We start from the raw sequence: 23,224 nt of genomic DNA on the forward strand, positions 1-23,224 counted from the left end.
TTTAGAGGCACTGCTATAAAGCATAAGTATTTTGTATGCGTTAATGAAAAGACACAAAATGTAGGTTAAAGGTTAAATCAAAGCTGCTTTGATTTTGACAGACATCTGTTATACTTTGGTACTAAGTGGGCTAGACTCCACCTGCTGAAAATGAGTGGGTTTTGAGAAGAAAGCCAAGTGCTAATTGGCAGATTCCTCACAGATTGTCAATCATCTTTGGCTGTTGAATAATATGATTGTGGAGAGGCCCCAAGGGAAATGCTCCAGAAAAAAAAAGGTGTTTTAATAAACATTTTCAAATATTCTTTAATTCGCAGGAGAGGCTCAAACGTATCGCTTACCTTGGATATGAGTACCTTGGGAAATGTTGAATCACTCAGTATTGCACCAACATCCCGGGAAAAAATATTTCTGGAGTATCTACAGACTGCCAGCCGGGTGCTCACAAGGTTGCAACTAAGTGAATGTGTCGCAAACGCCCAATCCCTTCAGGCTGAATTCATGGTATATAGCACTCTATACAATAAAGTTTGTGCCTCAGTTTAATCATGCAAATCCTACAGGCTATATCAGGAACCAATATTTGTCTAAGATGCAACTTAAACTAGAAATGATCAACAATAGAATTTTTCTTATAACTTTTTTTACTGGAAGCTGAGTATTCCAGTCAGTATCATAATATTTTAGTGTTATTACGTTTGATCGATAAATGCTGTAGAGCTACTCTTTACCTCAGTCTTATGTTTGACATATGAGACATTTGTGGAGGAAACATGGACATTGTGCAAAATAACAGGCAACAATGTTAACAACTATTAATCTTTATTAAGGAGAACCTTACATCTGTTTCTCAAGCATTGTTGATAGCCTGTCATGAGACTTCCTTCATTACAAAACAGAAAGATGTGATAAAGCAATTTATTGTTTCAAATCATCTTTCCTGATGCTGGTATGCCATTATATTTGCATTATAATGAATCTCCTGTGCATCCTCCACTCTATAATGGTTTGAATGTTTGATTATATGGATCACAGAATATTTTTCTCCTGTTTTCTTTGGTTTTGTCCCATCCATGCAAATCAAATGTCCTGATGCAAACAGGAGTTTGGAACAAAATGTGAGGAATAAAGCAAGAAGGCTGCTCCAAGACCAACTGTTGATCATATAATTAAACTCACTGTGCAGCTAATGAAACAAACTTCATATTAAAATAGGGAATGCTCCTATTTCCCAATAAGATTTACATTTCTTCCAGCCTTTTGGAGCTCCATCCCAGAAAGATTTCACCTGGCACTCCCTGACTGGAGGATCAGATTAGTAAATGGGATCGGAAAGGAAAGAAATGTGGATTCCATATTTTGTTGCAACTAATGCGCAGGTTTAACCAAAATTATATATTATGGAATTCTTTTACCTGACAACATCTGTGTGTTTCTGCAGTGTGGTATGCAGTGCTGTAAGTACATTGGAATTTCTGATGCTTGTGTTTCTTATTTCCTTCAAATAACAGGAAATTCCCATGAATTTTGTGAATCCCAAAGAGCTGAATATTCCTTGTCATGGAGCTAAGAATAGATATAAAACAATTTTGCCAAGTAAGTACACCTGTTACACAATTCACCTTTCACTGTTAAATATTTGCTTTAAGTCTTATTTAAATACAAAATGATTATTTTCTTTACTATTCAAGCCTCATTGGCAAATGCCAGTGCTGGTTTGTAAAATATGTAACACATTCATCCAATTATGAGTTTTAAAATATAATGTTTAAAACTGGAGTCATGAGTAGGTTTAACGTGCCAGTGAGAAGAGTATGATGCAATGGGTTTTTGTGTCAGTAGCTAATACTCTTCACAAATTGGGTATCTGGAAACAAGCAGAACACTGGACCTTGACCAAGTAGGGAAAGTATTGCAATATATCTTACACATATATTCCCATACATGTATCCTCTCTTTTGGGAATAGTGGAAGGAATCCCTGGCTGATTATCAGCCCATTGAACCACATCACTCCTTCCATAGACTGGTGAGTTGGACCTGGAGCTTCATGGCCAGGGGTAGGCAATCTGCCACTGCACCACAAGATCCCCATCAGCATTTCAATTATACCATGTAATAATGACTTATACAGTCATACCGTAGTACAGAATCATCCATACCCATAAATATTCTTTCATAACTGCACTATCTTAAGTATTAGAAGAGAGTGTGTAATGATAACAATTACTCCTTTCTAAAATATGTCTGATAAATGTGATTTTAGAATCCACAGGCTTGAATTATACCTCTCCAGGTACCCAGACAGGAGCCGATGCTGGGAGAAGGACTAAAAAAAGCAAACCCCACTTCTGTATACAGTTTTTGCTTCATATGACACTGTTTTTCACACCACATAGAACATTTTGAGATATATCAGTTATGTTTGCTGATGTTATGTAACACTGCTACCACTGTCCCATATATGAGCACCTAACTCAAAGTCAACAGGTAAAACTGGCTGTCTGAAATGAAAACAAAGTGCTGGAGAAACTCAGCAAGTCTGGTAGCATCTATGGAGGGCAAAACAGCTTAACTGACCAATTAGGGCTTTAATCAGATGCAGAAACCCCCAGATGAAACTTTTTGCCCAAGTGAGTCATAATGTCAGAGCACTTTTAGCAGAAAAAAAGCCTATTGGCCCATCTTGTCTGCACCAGTTATCAAACATTCATCTATTCCAACCCCATTTTTCAACATTTGGCCTGTACTGTTACATGCTATAACATTTTGAGTGTTCATCTGAATTGTTCCTAAATGTCATGAGGGTTCCTGTCCCCACTACAAGCAGTGAGTTCAAGATAACCAAAATCGTCTGAGTGAGAAAGACTTTCCTCAAACCCCTCTAAGCCTCCTGCTCCCTATCTTAAAACTGAACCCCTTGGTTATTGATCCCACAACTAAGGGGAAATGTTTCTCCCAAGCTACCTTGCCAATGCCACTTAGAACATTGTGCATTTGAAACCTGCCTCAGACTACCCTGTTCTTGGGAAAGCCAACTCAACCTATCCAGTCTCTCTTCCTAGCTGAGTAGTTCCAGACCAGGCAACATCCTGGTCCATCCCCTCTGCACCCTCTCTCAGGCAATTACATCCTTCAAGTAGTATGGTGACCAGAACTGCACACATTACTCCAGCTGATGAAGAAGCAGTGCTCTGAAAGCTTGTACTTCCAAATAAACCTGTTGGACTATAACCTGGTGTTGTGTGATTTTTAACCTTTGGCCACAGCTGGAGTAAGTTATACAAGCTCCATCATAACCTCCCTACCCTTGTATTCAAAGCCTTGACTGATAAAGGCATAAAACCCATATTCCTTCTTAACCACCTTATCTACCTGTCCTGCTGCCTTCAAGGATCTATGGATATGCTTATCAAGTTCCCTTTGTAATTCCTTGGGTCTTGACATGCCTATGTCTTGCTAATCCTCTCAAATACATCACCTCACACATCTCTGGATTGTATTCCAGTTGCCCTGTTCAGCCCATGTGACCAGCCTGTCTATATTTTAGTAGAGTTTAAGTCTCTCCTCACTATTTACCACACTGCCAGCGTTCATTCCATCTGCAAACTTACTGATAGTATCACCTACATTCGTGTCTTGATCATTAATGTGCATAACAAACAGCAAGGGAACCAGTTCCAAACCTAATGGTACAGAGGCTTACAGTAGCAAAAATGCCCTTTGACAATCTGTTTCCTGTCACTAAGCCAACTTTGGACCCAATTTACCAAATTGCCCTGAATCCTGTGGGCTGTTACTTTCTTAGCCAGTCTGCCATGTGCGATCTGTCAAAAGCCTTACTGAGGTCCATCAACTTCACTATCATCATCTAGACACCTTGTTACCTCTTTGAAAAGTTCAATTTTCAAATTTGTTAGAAATAATTTAGCCCTAACAAAGTCATGCTGACTATCATTGATAATTTGTGACTTTCTAAGTAGAGATTAATTCTGTCCCTGAGCCATTTTTCCAATAGTTTCGCTACCAGAGATGTTAGTTTCTCTGGCCTCTTGTTTATTCCTATTTGGCCTATCTGGTTTATTCCTATCACCCAGCTTGAATAATGACACTACATTAGCGGTCCTCCAGTCCTCTAAAACTACATCATAACTAGTTACCCATATTTGTGCCAATAGATCATCTACCTCATTGCAAATGCTGGTGCATTCAGGCAGAATGTACTTAATTTGGTCTTTTTGACATCATTCCACCTTTGAGGCATACACAATGCTCAGCTTTGTTTCTCCTGTCCTCTAGTTTCCTTGAAGCTTTCTGACTACCTGTTACTAGCTTAACTCCCTTCCAGTTACCCCTCAGGTTCCCATCCCCTGGAAAGTTTGTTTCACCCCATCCCAACAACATTAGCAAGTCTCTCTGCAAGGTTATCAGTCAGAATCCTGTTCAGTTATAACCCCCTCCAGCTTGTACAGGTCTCATCTGACTTGGACCTGATTCCAGTGCTTCAGAAATCTGATGCCTTCCACTCTGTACCAGTTCTCTAGCCACATATTAAATCCATCAATTTTCTCCTGTTCTTATGCTCACTAACCAATGGCATGGTGAATCCAGGTCCTGATTTTCAATTTCCCTCCTAACTCCCTGAGTTGTGCTTTCAGAATCTCATCCCTCTTGCTACTATTCAGGTGGGTTTAAACTAGCTCAGCAGGGGGACGGGAACCTGAGGTGTAGTTCCAGTGCACAGGAGGATGAGAGGAGGGAAGACAGGGACAAGATTTCACGATCACAGGAATGTGCTGACAGACAGCAAGCTGGTTTGAAGTGTGTCTACTTCAACGCCAGAAGTATCCGAAATAAGGCAGGTGAGCTTGCAGCACGGATAGGTACCTGGGACTTCAATGTTGTGGCCATTTCGGAGACATGGATAGAGCAGGGTGAGGAATGGATGTTGCAGGTTCCAGGGTTTAGATCTTTCATTAAGAACAGGCAAGGCGGTAAAAGAGGGGGAGGTGTAGCCTTGTTAGTCAAAGATAATATAACGGTGGCTGAAAGAACTTTTGATGCGGACTCGTCTACTGAGGTGGTATGGGCTGAGGTTAGAAACAGGAGAGGAGAGGTCACAATGCTTGGAGTTTTTTTATAGGCCTCCACAGAGTTCCAGAGAAGTGGAGGAGAGGATTGGCAAAATGATTCTGGGTAGGGGGACTTTAACTTCCCCAGCATTGACTAGAAATGCTATAACTCTAATATGTCAGATGAATCAGTTTTTGTCCAATGTGTACAGGAGGGTTTCCTGACACAATATGTCTAAGGCCGACAAGAGGGGAAGCCACACTGGATCTGGTGCTTAATAATGAACCAGACCAGGTTAAGGGTGGCACAGTGGCATAAAGGGTGACACGGTGGCACAAGGGCAGCACGGTGGCACTGCTGCCTCACAGCGCCAGAGACCCGGGTTCAATTCCCGCCTCAGGCAACTGTCTGTGTGGAGTTTGCACATTCTCCCCGTGTCTGTGTGGGTTTCCTCAGGCGCTCCGGTTTCCTCCCACAATCTAAAAATGTGTAGGTTAGATGAATTGGCCATGCTAAATTGCCCGTAGTGTTAGGTGAAGGGGTAAATGTAGAGGAATGAGTCTGGGTGGGTTGCTGTTCGGAGGGTCGGTGTGGATTTATTGGGCCGAAGGGCCTGTTTCCACACTAAGTAATCTAATATCTAAAATCTAAAGAAGTTAAGAAGAGCAAAGAGGACACGAGCAGTCTTTAGCAAATAGAATAAAGCTTTCTATAGTATGTGGGGAATAAAAGGATTACTAGGGTAGGAATAGGGCCAGTCAAAGACAGAAGGGGGAAGTTGAGTGTGGACCCTGTGGAGATCGGAGAGGTACCAAACGAACATTTATCATCGGTTTTCATTCAGAAAAAGGAGAATATTGTAGAAGAGAAGAATGAGATACGAGATATTAGACTGGAAAGGATCGAGATTAGTTATGAAGAGGTATTATCAATTCTCGAAGGAGTGAAAGTAGACAAGGCCCCGGGGCTGGATGGGATTTATCAGAGGATTCTCCGGGAAGCTAGGGATGAGATAGCAGAGCCTTTGGTTTTGATATTTGAGTCGTCATTGTCTACAGGTTTAGTACCAGAGGACTGGAGGATTGCAAATGTTGTACTCTTGTTCAAGAAGGGCAGTAGAGATGACCCAGGTAATTATAGATCAGTGAGCCTTACTTCTGGTGTAGGAAAAGTTTTGGAAAGGATTATAAGAGATAGGATTTATGATCATCTAGCAAGCAACAATTTGATTTCAGATAGTCAACATGGTTTCGTCAAGGCCAGGTCGTGTCTCACAAACCTCATTGAGTTTTTTGAGAAGGTGACCAACCATGTAGATGAGGGTAGGGCAGTTGATGTGGTATACATGGACTTCAGTGAAGCCTTTGATAAGGTTCCACATGGTAGGCTATTGGACAAGAAGCAGAGGCATGGAATTGAGGGGGATTTAGCAGTTTGGATGAGAAACTGGCTTTCTGAAAGAAGGCAGTGAGTGGTGGTTAATGGAAAATATTTAACTTGGAGTCCAGTTACTAGTGGTGTGGCACAAGGATCTCTTTTGGGACCACTGCTGTTTGTCATTTTTATAAATGACTTAGACGCAGGCATAGGTGGATGGATTAGTAAATTTGCAGATGACACTAAAGTCGGTGGAGTAGTGGACAGTTTGGAAGAATGTTACAGGTTGTAGGGGACTTGTAAAAACTGCAGAATTGGTCTGAGAGATGGCATACGGAGATCAATACGACTAAATGTGAGGTGATTCACTTTGGGAAGAATAACAGGAAGGCAGAATACTGAGTCAATGGAAAAATTCTTGGTAGTGTGGATGCGCAGAGGGATCTTGGAGTCCATGTACATAGATCCCTGAAAGTTGCCACCCAGGTTGATAGTGCTGTTAAGAAGGCATATGGTGTGTTAAGTTTGATTGGTAGAGGGATTGAGTTCTGGAGCCGCAATATCATGTTGCAAATATACAAAACGCTAGTGTGGCCGCACTTGGACTATTGTGTACAGTTCTGGTCGCCATATTTCGGGAAGGATGTGGAAGCATTGGAAAAGGTGCAGAGGAGATTTACCAGGATGTTGCCTGGTCTGGAGAGAAGGTCTTATGAGGAATAGCTGAGAGACGTGCATCTGTTCTCATTGGAAAGAAGAAGACTAAGAGGGGATTTGGTAGAGACATACAAGATGATCAGAGGATTAGATAAGGTAGACAATGAAAGTCTTTTTTCTAGGATGATGATGTCAGCTTGTACAGGGGCGGGTGAGAGAGCGTAGCCAAAAGGTGAGGGGTGATATATTTAAGACAGATGTCAGAGGCAGGTTCTTTACTCAGAGAGTGGTAAGGGCATGGAATGTCCTACCTGCCAATGTAGTTAACTCAGCCACATTAGGGAGATTTTAACAATCCTTGGATAAGCACATGGATGGTGCTGGGATAGTGTAGGTGGACGAGCTGAGAATAGTTCACAGGTTGGCACAACTTTGAGGGCCAAAGGGCCTGTTCTGCACTACATTGTTTTATGTTCTATGTTCTATGTTCTAATGTCATTGCTACCAATGTACAGCACAACTTCTGGTTGATACCTCTTCCCTAAATGGATATCCTGCAGCCATTCTGTGACATCTTTGTCTCTGGCACCAAGGAGGCAACAAACCATCCTAGAGTCACGATTCATGCTGCAGAAATCACTCTCTGATCTCCTGACTATGGGATCCTTGTTTAACGTTACCCTGCCATACTTTCTCCTTCCCTCTACAGCTAAGATGCTACTGGTAAAGTGGACCTGCCTCTGGCGGCATTCCCCTGAGAAACCACAGCTTTTACTCATTTCCAAAATGTAATATTGATTGGCAAGCACAATAGATTCAGGCAACTCCTGCACTACCTGCCTGGGTTTCTTAGACTGCCTGGTAGTCACCCATCCCAGCTCTGCCTGTACATTTCTAATCTGCAGTGTGGCTACCTCCCTATATGTTCTGAACGTGTAACCCTCTGCCTCACGGATGCAAAACAGGGACTCCAACTGCTGCTCAATTTTCAAAATCTGGAGCTTAAGCCTGTGTTGCCAGTAACATTTCCTGCTTATATGTTTGTTGGGATGTACGATATGTCTATGACTTTACATATTCACTAGATGGACACTTTGCCTGTCCCTGCTGATCTGCGTTCTAGAAATCTGAAAATTATTTATCTTTAGAATATATATAAACTTACTACGAAAATATTCAAATAAATTCATGTTCCTTCACTTATGTTAACATTATTTTCATTAGATATTGCTTTAATATTGCATATTACTTTGATTTGCTTTAGACTCACTCATAACAGCAGACTCTCACCAATCAATAAGCTTATTTCCTGTGGTGTCTCTTGGATTTTTTTTCTCATATTAGCCTCTTTTCAGCATTATAGTCAGAATGAACGTTCTTTAAACTTACTGTCTCCTGTCTCGCACTGTTTTTCAAAGGAAGCCGCTCCCTGTTCTTTGCGCTTTTTGTTTCATAAATTTGTTACTTCTTTTATTAGTGCTATGTTCAGGATGAAGCCGCTCCTTGTTCTTCACCCTTTTTAAACTTGCTTCTTCCTCTCTTCCTCTGTTCAGAAAGAACCACTGCCCACTTTCCATTCTCATTTTAAACTCACTGCCTCATCTCTTGGCGCTCTGTTCAGAGCAAAGCTGATCTCCACTCCATTTTTATCTTGCATTTGTGTGCTGAATGAGGCCACTCCACACTCTACATGCTGTTTTTAACCTTGCTGCCTCCTCTCTTGGTACTGTGTGCCACTCTTGCTCTGCGCACTCTTATTAACCTTGTCACCCTTTTCTCAGTCTGTACTCAGAATGAAACTCTCTGTAGTGATTGTAACGAGGACTGCAAGGTGGACTTCATAGAATATGAGTTCCCCAATTGTGTCTGTTAATCTAATCCAGTCAGGGAGCCCTGGCTGACAGATATAAACAGAAATGTCAGAGGTTTTGTCCACTCTGAAAACTGGCTGTGAGGGAGTTGGGTCAGTGTCAAGGTCCCTCCACGTGTAACTAAAGGGTGACTTGGTGACAGGATACCAGCCTCTGTGGAGTTTTTCACTCTCCACTTGCCACGTTTTTTAAACTTGCTGTTTGCGCTCTCAGTGCTGTGTTCACATTAAACAAGTGCAGTGCCCCTTGCCTGTGAATCAAAGGCTCTGGGTTCAAGCTCCACGTTAGGTCCTGATGTTTAAACAGTTTAGGAATGCATGAACACACCTTCCCTGGGCATCAGGTCTGGAAATGAGCCTCAAACCCAAAGCCAGGGATGCTACCCATTCTGACACAAGACCTCCAGAGAAAGGCATTTAGTAGACAACTCTTTTTGTGGTAATGTTGTAGATTCATGGTCACTATAACTGATAATAGCTTTTATTTAGATTGTATGTTCATTTCATTAAGTTTATAATTGCCATTTGGGGCGGGATTTAAACTCATTTCTCATGAATACTGATGCAGGCTTCTGGATTACTCATTCAGTAACATAATCATTATATAATCATATCCCCATGTGCAGTGTTTTTTATAATATCTCATTAAAATAAAGTTTCCTTGAAGAGCTGTTCTATACATTCTCTAAGGATAGAAGTGGAATCATTTCAAAGTCAGCCAAGAGAAGCCAAGTGTCTGTTACCTAGTTTTAATACTTCACTGTTAAACTCTTTTCCTCGATTAATTGGAGTGCCATCTGAATACATTCAGCTTCTGCTGAGGTTTCATTGCAAATCTGCAATGTGAAAATTGGAAAGGTTCAATGTTTGTGGCAAACCTGAAAATAACCAGAGACAATGTCACTCCATGATGGAAGCTGAAGAGATCGCCTTGAATTTTAACTATTCTCTTTCACACACATAGAGTTCCTACCTCTGGATTCTACCAAAGAACACTTTTAGGTTTTGTTTTTAAATTGTTGGAATGAATAATAACAGGCACAGAACTTTTTGTTCTCTTTCCCCATAGCGTTTGACTTGCCAAAAATGTCAACTCAACGTATAAATCCAGTTTAATACTCAAAGTAAATAAATTAATCTTTAAGTATAGACAAGATGGTAATCAGGAGAAATAGAACAAAGTGCAGGGATTTTATTAGTGGCAGTTGTCACAGTAAAGGAATTGAAATACTAAAGGCAGAGGGAAGGTCATATTGTATTCTTTACAAGTGGCTGAGTTGCTTTGGTTTTCAAATCACAGGCAACTTGATGGTTATTACGTGAGGATTTTTTCCTTGTGCTGTTATGCCTGAAAGAGCATCTGTTTTTGTCTTGTGGCCTCTGCCTTACTTATAATGAACAAAGGACAGTACAGTGCAGGATCAGGCCCTTTGACCCACTAAGCCTGAGCTGATACATGGTACCTTTCCAAACTAGGAAACCTTTTACCTCTAAACAGACTGTACCTCTCTATTCTCTGTCTATTCAAGTGTCTGTCAAGATGCCTCTTAAACATGGCTATCATATCTGCTTCTAACACCTCTTCTAGCAACGCATTCTGGCCACTTACCACCCTCTGTGTAAAAAACATGCCTCTCACATCTCCTTTAAACATTCCCACTTTTACTTTAAACCTATGTCCCTTCATAATTGACATTTCTACCCTGGGAAAAAGAGTCCGACTATCTATTCTATCCATGCATCTCATAGTCTTGTAAACTTTTATCAGGTCGCCCCCTCATCCTTCAATGTTCAAGTGAAACAAACAACCCCCCACCCCCCTCAACATGTTTGTCCAGTCTCTCCTCATAAATAATACCCTCCAAACCAGTTATCATCCTCATAAGTCATTTTGGTTTATTTTCAAATTCTCCATATCCTTCTGGTGTTATGACAACCAGATCTGTATGCAATATTCCAAATGTGGCTTATCTAAAATGCCATACAGCTGCAATATGACTTGCCAATTTTTACACTCAATGCCTTGATCACCTTATCCCCTTGTGTTGCCACTTTCAGGAAACTGTAGACCTGCATGCTGAGATCCCTCTGTAAGTTAATGCTTGTAAAGGCTCTGCCATTTACTGTATACTTCCCTCCTTTATTAGACCTTCCAAAATGCATCACCTCGCATTGTCTGGGTTATATTCCATCCGCCACTTCTCCAATCATGTCTCCAGTCTGTCTAAATCCTATTGTATCCTCTAGCAAATCTCCTCACTGTCCCCAGCTCTTCCAGTCTTAATGTTGTCTGCAAACTTACTGATTAGACCTCCTAAATTCTCTTCCAAATCATTTATAGATATTATAAACAAAAGGGGTCCCAGCACTGATCTATGAACACCACTGGTCACAGCTCTCCAGTCAGGGAACACCCTTGCACTGCTACTCTCTGTCTTCTATGACCAAGCCAGCTCTGTATGCATATTACCAGCTCGCCAAGGATCTGATGTGACTTCATCTTCTTTGTCAGCTTGCCATGAGAGACCTTGTCAAAGGCCTTGCTAAAGTATGCTTCCCACATAATGCAGCACTATTCCTAGCTCCATGCCAAATTTGATTTCATCACTTCCTGTGCTTTGCTGCTGCATCTACTGCACTACTTCATTCCCCAATATCTAGCATTTATTTAAATATAGAGAAAGATTTGTTGCTCCCGGAGTATATCTCAGAATGTCGAGTGTAGTTCTCAGCAATCCCACATGTTTTTTTCATCTATTCAACCACTGGCCAAAAACGCTAAAGAAATATACATTTATCATAGCTCGGGAGTTTGATATCGTATGATATGTAAAGTTTAATCTTAAATTGAATAATTATAACCACATCTAAGACTCAGTAGGATAACCGTTCAGAGCAAGTACTTTTAAATGTGAGCTGCTCAAAAGGCATTGATTGGAAAATGCGTTTAAATCTGGAACAGGAAATTTGAATACACAATGAATGGGTGTACGTTGGCAAAGATGTAAAAGGAAAAGGATTTGGGTGTAATAATTGGTCATTCACGAAAATATCAGTCATTGTGAAGCTGTTTAGTAAGCAATTCAGTACCAGACTGCACCTTGAGGGCATTTTGTTGTGAATTAAAGGCAAGTTATTTTGAGGTTATTTATCTTATTTGAGCACATTTACGGATGACTGGGAAATTACATTTAAAGTATGTACTGACCTCTCTGCTACAAAAAGATCCATTGATCACCCCCACCCCCCACCTTGTTTGTCATGTATTGCCTTGTTCTTCATATCCACTTAAAATTTCTATAAGATTGGATAGGTTTGCACCATGATTGCTATGATTTCAGAGTCTTAAACACTCACCAGGCAACCCAAGTCCTGTACGCTGCAGGAAGCTCACAATATCCAGCACCATTCCACTAAGTTGTAGGTAGAGGAACAAGGGAAACAGCATAATTCAGTTCTGTCCACTTCAAACTAAATAGCAAGGAGCTTCTTTTACGACAACAGAAACAATAATGAATGTTTGGCTGGGTTTTAAAGTCTATTAATCACTCCCATTTAGCAGGCATTCTAATCCAAGAACTATTGAAACTTTTAAGAGGCTGTGGTGACCGAATATGCATTTAATATGTTTATAAATACAATAGACACTTAAAGGATTACAATTTTTTTGTACTTTACTGTATGCGAGATTTGAGGGGTGGTGGTGGGTGGGTGGGTTGGGTGAAAGGGTGTGGCAGTGTCATGAGCAATGGATAGGAGGGTTCAGGTGTCAAGGGCTTTACAATTGTGTTGGGAGCTGGACTATTATGTTCAATGATCAAGACCAGGCTTAGAACATAGAACATAGAACATAGAACAATACAGCACAGAACAGGCCCTTTGGCCCACGATGTTGTGCCGAACTTCTAAACTAGATTAAGCACCCATCCATGTACCTATCCAAATGCCGCTTAAAGGTCGCCAATGATTCTGACTCTACCACTCCCACGGGCAGGGCATTCCATGTCCCCACCACTCTCTGGGTAAAGAACCCACCCCTGACATCTCCCCTATACCTTCCACCCTTCACCTTAAATTTATGTCCCCTTGTAACACTCTGTTGTACCCGGGGAAAACGTTTCTGACTGTCTACTCTATTTATTCCTCTGATCATCTTATAAACCTCTATCAAGTCACCCCTCATCCTTCGCCGTTCCAACGAGAAAAGGCCGAGAACTCTCAACCTATCCTCATACGACCTATTCTCCATTCCAGGCAACATCCTGGTAAATCTTCTCTGCACCCTCTCCAAAGCTTCCACATCTTTCCTGAAGTGAGGCGACCAGAACTGCACACAGTACTCCAAATGTGGCCTAACCAAAGTCCTGTACAGTTGCAACATCACTTCACGACTCTTGAATTCAATCCCTCTGCTAATGAACGATAATACACCATAGGCCTTCTTACAAACTCTATCCACCTGAGTGGCAACTTTCAAAGATCTATGTACATAGACCCCAAGATCCCTCTGTTCCTCCACCTGACTAAGAACCCTACCATTAACCCTGTATTCCACATTCTTATTTGTTCTTCCAAAATGGACAACCTCACACTTGGCAGGGTTGAACTCCATCTGCCACTCCTCAGCCCAGCTCTGCATCATATCTAAGTCCCTTTGCAAACGACAAATGCCCTCCTCACTGTCCACAACTCCACCTATCTTTGTATCATCTGCAAATTTACTGACACACCCTTCGACTCCCTCATCCAAGTCATTAATAAAAATTACAAACAGCAGAGGACCCAGAACTGATCCCTGCGGAACTCCACTTGTAACTGGGCTCCAGGCTGAATATTTACCATCTACCACCACTCTCTGACTTCGACTGGTTAGCCAGTTTTCTATCCAATTGGCCAAATTTCCCTCTATCCCATGCCTCCTGACTTTCCGCATAAGCCTACCATGGGGAACCTTATCAAATGCCTTACTAAAATCCATGTACACTACATCCACTGCTCTACCCTCATCCACATGCTTGGTCACCTCCTCGAAGAATTCAATAAGACTTGTAAGGCAAGACCTACCCTTCACAAATCCGTGCTGGCTGTCCCTAATCAAGCAGTGTCTTTCCAGATACTCATAAATCCTATCCCTCAGTACCCTTTCCATTACTTTGCCTACCACAGAAGTAAGACTAACTGGCCTGTAATTCCCGGGGTTATCCCTCTTCCCTTTTTTGAACAGGGGCACAACATTCGCTACTCTCCAGTCCCCTGGTACCACCCCCGTTGACAGTGAAGACGAGAAGATCATTGCCAACGATACTGCAATTTCCTCTCTTTCTTCCCACATAATCCTAGGATATATCCCGTCAGGCCCGGGGGACTTTTCTATCCTCAAGTTGTTCAAAATGTCCAACGCATCTTCCTTCCTAACAAGTATCTCTTCTAGCTTACCAGTCCGTTTCACACTCTCCTCTTCAACAATACGGTCCCTCTCGTTCGTAAATACTGAAGAGAAGTACTTGTTCAAGACCTTTCCTATCTCTTCCGACTCAATACACAGTCTCCCACCACTGTCCTTGATCGGACCTACCCTCGTTCTCGTCATTCTCATGTTTCTCACATACGCATAAAATGCCTTGGGGTTATCCTTGATCCTATCCGCCAAGGATTTTTCATGCCCTCTCTTAGCTCTCCTAATCCCTTTCTTCAGGTCCCTTCTGGCTATCCTGTATCCCTCCACTGCTCTGTCTGAACCCTGTTTCCTCAACCTTATGTAAGCCTCCTTCTTCCTCTTTACTAGACATTCAACCTCCCTCGTCAACCAAGGCTCCCTCACACGACCATTTCTTTCCTGCCTGATAGGTACATACATATCAAGGACACGTCGTATCTGCTCCTTGAAAAAGTTCCACATTTCCACCACATCCTTCCCTGACAGCCTATGCTCCCAACGTATGCTCCTCAAATCCTGTCTTACAGCATCGTAATTTCCCTTCCCCCAATTGTAAAATCTACCTTGTTGTGCGCACCTATCTCTCTCCATAACCAAGGTGAAAGTCACAGAATTGTGGTCACCATCACCAAAATGTTCACCCACTAACAAGCCCACCACTTGTCCCGGTTCATTACCGAGTACCAAATCCAATATGGCCTCCCCTCTGGTTGGACAATCTACGTACTGCGTTAGAAAAGCTTCCTGGACACACTGCACAAACACCGCCCCATCCAATCTACTTGATCTAAAGAGCTTCCAATCAATATTTGGGAAGTTGAAGTCGCCCATGACTACGACCCTGTGGCTTCTGCACCTTTCCAAAATCTGTTTCCCAATCTGTTTCTCCACATCTCTGCTGCTATTGGGGGGCCTATAGTAAACACCCAACAAGGTGACTGCACCTTTCCTATTTCTGACTTCAGCCCATACTACCTCCAGAGGCAGATCCCCCTCAAACTTCCTTTCTGCAGCCGTTATACTATTTCTAATTAGCAATGCCACCCCCCCTCCTTTTTTACCACCCTCCCTAATCTTACTGAAACATCTGTAACCAGGAACCTCCAACAGCCATTCCAATCCCTCATCTATCCACGTTTCCGTGATGGCCACAACATCGTAGTCCCAGTTACCGATCCACGCTTTAAGTTCACCCACCTTATTTCTGATACTCCTTGCTTTGAAATATACGCACTTGAGCCCATCTCTGTGTCCGCAAGTATTCCCTGTCTGTGCTACCTTCTCCACAGCCTCCCTACAGTCTTGGACATCCTGACACACAGCTAGCTTACTTGCTGGACTACAAGTCCGGATCCCATCCCCCTGCCAAATTAGTTTAAACCCCCCCGAAGAGTGCTAGCAAACCTACCCCCCAGGATATTGGTGCCCTTCTGGTTCAGGTGCAACCCGTCCTGTTTGTACAGGTCCCACCTTCCCCAGAATGCAGTCCAATTGTCCAAATATCTGAAGCCCTCCCTCCTACACCATCCTTGCAGCCACGTGTTCAACTGCACTCTCTCCCTATTCTTTGCCTCACTCTCACGTGGCACCGGCAACAACCCAGAGATGATGACTCTGTCTGTCCTAGCTTTTAGCTTCCAGCCTAACTCCCTGAGCTCTTGAATGACCTCCCCACCCCTCTTCCTACCTATGTCGTTGGTGCCAATGTGTACCACGACTTCTGGCTGCACACCCTCCCCCTTAAGGATTCTGAAGACACGGTACGAGACGTCTCGGACCCTGGCACCCGGGAGGCAACAAACCATCCGAGAGTCTCGCCCATGTCCACAGAACCGCCTGTCCGTCCCTCTAAATAGAGAGTCTCCTATAACTAGCGCTCTCCCCCTCTCCCCCTTTCCCTTCTGAGCCTCAGAGCCAGACCTTACGCCACAGACCCCTTCACTGCAGCTTACACCTGCAAGGCTATCCCCCCCAACAGTTTCCAAAGCTGTATACCTATTTTTTAGGGGAACGACCACAGGGGAACCCTGCACTGCCTGCTTCTTCCCCTTCCCACCTCTAACTGTTACCCAGCTACCTCTGTTCTCCGGTGTAACTATGTCCCTGTAGCTTCTATCGATCACTCTCTCAGCCTCTCGAATAATCCTCAGTTCATCCAACTCCAGTTCCAGTTCCCTAACTCGTTCGGTGAGGATCAGGATCTGACTGCATTTCCTGCAGACGAAGTCGGCAGGAGTATCGGTGGTCACCCCGACCTCAAACATCCTGCAGGAGGAACATTCCACCACCTGCGCTGCCATGACTGTACACTTTGTCTCCAAAACAAGAACACTGAGTCAATAACACTGAGTCACTTACCTGTGGACTTTAAAGTTAGGTTAGAGGAGGCCCTACGAAAGTAGGACCTGGGGTCTAGAACACACCCACTCAAATACTAATCACTTACCTTCCCGACCAGCTCTGCGCTCCAACCTCACTTCCGCCCAGCTCACACCGCTGCTCCCACTCAAATGACCGTTGGTGTTAAAGGGTGAGTATTTATACTCACTGTTCTCCTTCCCGGCTGCCCCTCTGCTTGCCGTCACTTCCTCTGCTGCTCCCGCTCTTTCTGTGAAGAGAGAGAGAGAAAAAAAACACAGCTGCCCGCTACAGGTAAGTAATTTTAAAACAAACTGTCTTACCTTAGCTGTAGTCTCCCGAGTTCGCTTTTACTCGGCCGCTGCTCCCACTCAAAAAAAACCAGCTAGTCTCTACACCTATACTCATCACAAACTTCACCATGGCTCACATGGTGAACCCAAATCCTATGAAAAAGAGAAAAATCCCAGGCAATGTCACATAGGTTAGATGTGCATTTTGAAAAGTTTTGGACAGAACAGGTAGAATTTTCCCAATCCTACAGCAATGCCCAAACTCTGAAGTCTACCTTTACTCAGTTTTAGGTTAATAAAAACATGAGATATTACAAAACATAGCTTCCAACTCTACTTCCAACCACTAGTGTCAATAACAGCTGCTTTGTACTCGTTTGAGTAAACCTAAACAAGTGGCCAAATTAATTAATTAATAATCTCTTTAAGGTTGCTGACCACCTCTTCATATATGCTCAAATAACCATCCATTGAATGCCTCTCACCATTTACATACTTACCCTTATTATAGAGTTAGTAATGTTGTTTGAATAAAGGGAAAGGATCAGGATACAATATTGGAGTTGTGGTTGCAGATGGTCTGACACTGGTGAACAAGGAGCAAGGTGGATGACAGCCAAGTGCAAATTGGTATGTCTAGCCAGTCCAGGTTTCTCTGTAACATTTTCATGAAAGCAGAAGAAAACAGGAGGTGAACAGAAAGTTCAGCTGATCTAAAAGAAGCAGAAACCAATTCACCTGCGCTGGTAAGATTAGATTACTTACAGTGTGGAAACAGGCCCTTCGGCCCAATAAGTCCACACTGACCCACAGCCCACATTCCCCTATACTTAACACTAAGGGCAATTTAGCATGGCCAATTCACCTAACCTGCACATTTTTGGATTGTGGGAGGAAACTAGAGCAGACCCACACAGACACGGGAAGAATGTACAAACTCCACACAGAGTGATCTGAGGTGGGAATTGAACCCAGGTCTCTGGCGCTATGAGGCAGCAGTGTCAGTTCTGTCTCATCAGTGCTGAGAAAAGTTGATATTAGGATCACTGCTTTGCATATAATCATGTTGCACCCAACCTATAGGTAGTTGGTGGCAATGAGGTCCAAACATAGAAAGATATTCTAACCCAATGATAAAATGAAGCAAAGAACAGTGGATGCTGAATAAATGAAACAAAAACAGCAATTGTTGGGGAAAGTCAAGATGTCTGGCAGCATCTCTGGAGAGAAATCAGAGTTAAGATTTTGAGTCCAGTGACAATTTCTGTTTTCATTTCGAACCCATTGGACTGATACTTCATACTTTGGTCAAAAACTTCAGCAAGCACAACAATGAGGAGAGCTGTTTATTTGAGATAGCATAAAAGGAAAGGAAAGATCATTTATTAATCATCTTTCACAATCTCATAGTGACACCCAAAATACTTTACAGCCAATTAAAGTACTTTTGAAGTGTAGTCATTTTTGTAATATAGATAAGTTTCAGCCAATGTGCACACAGCAAGGCCCTATAAGCAGCAATGAATTACATGACCAGACAATTAGATCATTGGTTAAGGCCAATATATTGGCTGGAACTTGGGACACTTCAACTGTTCTTCTTCAAACATTTACACCTCAGAGGCAAATGAGCCTTTTTTTCATGTTTTGCTTTGATTGATCTTATGAATTGGGTAGATTGAAACTGAAATCTATTCCTCTGGAGACTAAACAATCTAAAAGAATGTCAGGGTTAGCAAAAATATTACGAGTCGTATGGTTTAGTCATTGAACTCCATGCACAACAAGTGAAGTCAACATCAATGTCAGTAGTAAATGCTATTGTCCAGTAAATGAAATTTATCATTCCCAAGAGCATTGCTTTAGGACTGGTATCAAGATTCTGCTGCTCACATATGGGAATCAAATCATGAATTCTCCCTCTGAATTTAAAAAACAATTTCCTCTCTTTACGAATTTGCACATCAAATTCAAACATAAGGTTTGTAAAAGGTAAACATAAGGTCATCATAGCTCCATTGGGGTTTGTAATGAGTATCTTTAAGTTATAAAAACATAGAGCAATCAAGATCTTGAACAATATTGTCAAACTACCTCCTACTTTCTACCCCTCCCCATCTCGCTTAAAGATTCTATATCCCAGAATATTCAGTGCCAGTAGTGTCTCTCCTTCAGGCATGTCTCCATGTTGGCAATGCTATCAAATCCCCATTCATTTATTAACTCACTTCCCGACCCGCAAGACTCCTTGCACTAAAATAAATGCTATCTAGCCTTGCCATGCTTCCTTTTGCCCTAACTTGACTATATTTACATTGCTTTCTCGACTGATTTTCTTCTTTCTGTATACTTGGCTGTGTATTACCCCTACTGCACCTCCACTCCCTATACTAAAACATGCCAAAATAGTTTAAACCCCCGCCAAATGCACTAGCAAAAACCTTACAAGGATGTTGGTATCATTCCATTTAGGCACAATGTGTCAGATTTGTACAAGTTGTACCATCACCAGAAATGAACCCAGTGATCCAGGTTTCTAAAGCCCTCAATCCTGTTCCAACTCTCCAGCCTTTTCTACCCACCTGCTTGCTAGGACAAGGCATTAGAAGTAATCTTTGAGGTCCTGATTTTTAATCTGCTACCTTGCTCCCTAAATCTTGGTAAGCATACAGATGATTGGTAGCTATTGTCGTTTCAACAGCACTACGTTCCAAGGATAACCACTAGCTCGTCCTGAATAAGAGGAGTCAAATTTCAGGTAGTTCCAGGGCATCCAAGGCTTGAGAGGTAACAGGGCGACTGGGATTCAGACTCCAATGGGGAAAGATCAAAAGGAAATGCAGGACCTTCTTTGTGGAGCCAGTTGGGTGGATTCCTCCAATGGGCCCAGGAAACCGGCAAAGGTTTACCTGACACCAGGCACGCAGCTGAGGCTGTCAGTCACCTACATTGAATAGGTCTCCCCTATCAGAATAAAATAATGGCAGGCCCTGAAGTAACCACTTTAAATCCTTGATACATCCAGTGGTGGTCCAACACCTTCACCACTCCCGATAAAATTTAAGGTGGGTCAGAGACAGGCAGGTAGGCAGTGGGCAAGTCATGCATTTCACGTTATGAGCCTTCCCCCATGTAAAAAAATCCTACAGCAGAACATATTGTCTGTTCAAGGTAAAGAAAGAGGATGCTTCAAGTATTAAAACTTTTCTAATGTTGGAGGAGTACAGCTGCCAATATGCCAGTACAACACAAAACAATGATGCCTAAGTAAGGGGTAATGTATGTGAGCATAATGTGAGCTAGCTGGATAGGTATGCTATAAATCAATCCATACAGTGTGAGGGGCCTGCTCGTGTCAGCCAACTTCTGGACAAATTAAACAAGCTCTTGTAAATTTTTCACTTTGCTTTTACAAGTAGTCAGTATTCTGCATAAATATGATTGTGAAAATCTCTTCTTAAGCAAACTGAGATATTTTCAAGCTGAGTGGCACACATTCTCTGTGCATTATTGTTCAGAAGTTCAAGAAATCAGCTTTTACGTTTTTACATAATTGAACAATAAAGTCAAATTTGTTTGCACTATAGTGCTTTTGTCCTTTGGATTCTTTCTCATATGTCTGTCTGAAAGCGTAGGATGCCAAAGCATCTGATGGGTTTGGTAATATAATTGTTTGAATGCAGAGGATGTCTCCTGTTGTTCAGAAGTGAAAAGAGTTATGCCAGACAATAGTAAATTAGTTAAAAATAATTTTGTACATGTTAATGGACATAAATTGTCAATTTTGATAATGGCATTTTTAGAATAAAGCATTGATCACATGTGCAAACATTTCATAAAACCTAATATACCTTCATGCTGACCTTGAGGATAATATTAAACAGCCTTTGCATGCATAAATCATATTGTACATATAAATTTCTATAGTGATTTATTATTTCAATGTTTGCAAATAATTTCCAGCCGCTCGAACATTTGGCATAACTCAACTGAAAACATTGAAAGTAGTTGATGATCATATTTAAGCTGCAAAAGAAAACAAAAAAAACCCCCACCTTCACTATTGATTCAAACCAGTTTGGTTACAAATTGGAATTGATGGTGCACGATTCGCAATGAGAGGAAACCACACCAGAAATAAGGAAAAGCACACTTTATAAACTCTGCTGACATGAGGAATTGCTTCGATGTGTCAAGTATGGGAGAAAGAAATGTGCAGCAATGGATCAGATATTTTGGTGAAAGTGTAACTCCAGTTCTAAAGAAGTATCATGTTGGACTTCAAACATTAACTGTTTTCCTGGGTCTCTCCAACACTTTGTTTATATTTCAGATCTCCAAAATTCACAGCATTTTGTTTTTGCTTTCAATTATTTTCTTGATGGTAATCAAATCAGAATCTAAAAAAGCATGTTTAGGGACTGCTTTGCTTCCAAATATCTTCGCTTGGACAAGAAGCATGAAGTTCCTGGTTTCCCTGATATAGTGACAGATGATTCCGCCTTTTGCTAATCTAAATCCACCATTTGAATGGAAGCCATGTAAAATTTAATTGGTTTAATTTACAGAATCTCAGAGATTTCCCACAAGCCATTTAAGTTTAAATAAAACACGTTTTGCTTTTTAAATAGGCACAAGCTACCATTATTTTATAGCATTATTTACTATTATTAATGTATCAATTATTTGAGAAATATTAGCATTTTCCAAAAAGCATAGCAAGGAGGCCATCCAATGGTAATGCTGCCAAGCCAGTAACATGATGTCAATATGACAATTAGTCATAGAGTCATGTATCGCTGACCCAGACCATTTAGCCAAAATCATCCAAGCTGACCATGTTTCCTAAACTGAATTTGTCCCATTTACCTGTGGCCCATAATCTGTCAAAACCTTTCCTATCCATGTATCTGTACAAATATATTTTAAAGTTTGTAATTGTACTTGCCTCTACCACTTTTGCTGGTAGCTATGTGAAAAAGTTGCCCCTCAAGGTCCGTTTTAAATCTTTCCCCTCTCACCTTAAACCTATTTGCTCTGGATTTGGATTTCCCTACTCTGGGGTAAAGATCTTGGTTCTTCACTTTATCTATGCCCCTTATGAGTTTATAAATCTCCATAAAGCCACCTTCCAGTCTCTGTAATATTTTTTGTAAACCTTTTTTGTATCCTTTCTAGTTTAATAACATCCTTCCTATAGCAGGGCGACCAGAATTGTACAAGTACTCCAAATGAGGCCTTACCAATGTTTTGTACAGACATAACATGATGTCTCAACTCCTGTCTTCAATGCTCTGACCAATTGTCCAATAATCAAGTTGATTCAGTTTCAGCATTGATATTCAACAAATTACAACCATGTCTTTCAGGCAATATGTTTTCTTAAGAAACTCTTTAAAATCTATGCACATATGAGCCCTGAATAAGAAACATTTTAGAATTATAAATGATCTAATCATTGTGCCACAGAAAGGGTGGAGTGATTGGTACGGTCACGGAGCAATGAGATTCTTGTGGAAATAAATAATTTTATCCACTGTAAAGGAACTAGGAGGCTTCCTGTTCTCTCATTGGTAAGACACTGGCCATTAGAGATTGAGAAATGTCGAGTTGCCAAAAAGAAATTGTTATAGTGTAGTGATTGCCAGCTTAAGGTCAAGGTTAATGAGTGTTAAATGAGGTGTGTTTTCCATCTTGTTTGGCACATCAAAGAACACAGTGAAGATTACATTTTACTTTTGTCAATGCTCTTGCACATCCGCTGTAATGATATTTCATGTCATGACACAAATGCACTTTATCCTCAAGATTTTGGCATGGGGTCATTAGTTGCACATAATCCAACTGCTTTTTGATTAATACATTTCCCACGGTAAAAGAGGAAACCAAGTGACTGATAAGTGTACAACAAAAGAGTTCCACTATCAGAAGTCATAAAATTTGTGCCACTTTTATTTTCACATTTAAAGAAACTGCTGCATTATTCTTCCAAGTTGAGGTTAAGACTGAGTTATTGTAATTACTTCAAAGGGAATTAGAGACTTTTGTTCTCAGGAAGCAAGTTTTATCATTTCATTTGAGAATGGTGGGCAAAATTACACAATTTGTCCTTTGCCGGTATTACTGAAAAATGATTCTATACATTGGTTCTGATTTAGAA

The 23,224-nt window shown here is 41.5% G+C and overlaps 1 protein-coding gene across 1 annotated transcript in view; it reads left to right on the forward strand.

Annotated features, from left to right (window-relative positions):
* The window catches only part of LOC140457908 (receptor-type tyrosine-protein phosphatase R-like), a 223,248-nt gene that overhangs the window by 128,805 nt on the left and 71,219 nt on the right, over positions 1 to 23,224 (forward strand). Inside the window, exons 7-8 of the mRNA XM_072551685.1 lie at positions 318 to 504; positions 1,512 to 1,596. Of these exons, the coding sequence (XP_072407786.1) occupies positions 318 to 504; positions 1,512 to 1,596 (272 nt within the window). The remainder of the gene's footprint in view (positions 1 to 317; positions 505 to 1,511; positions 1,597 to 23,224) is intronic.

Source organism: Chiloscyllium punctatum, chromosome 32 (assembly GCF_047496795.1).
Source record: "Chiloscyllium punctatum isolate Juve2018m chromosome 32, sChiPun1.3, whole genome shotgun sequence".
NCBI classification, from domain to species: Eukaryota; Metazoa; Chordata; class Chondrichthyes; order Orectolobiformes; family Hemiscylliidae; genus Chiloscyllium; species Chiloscyllium punctatum.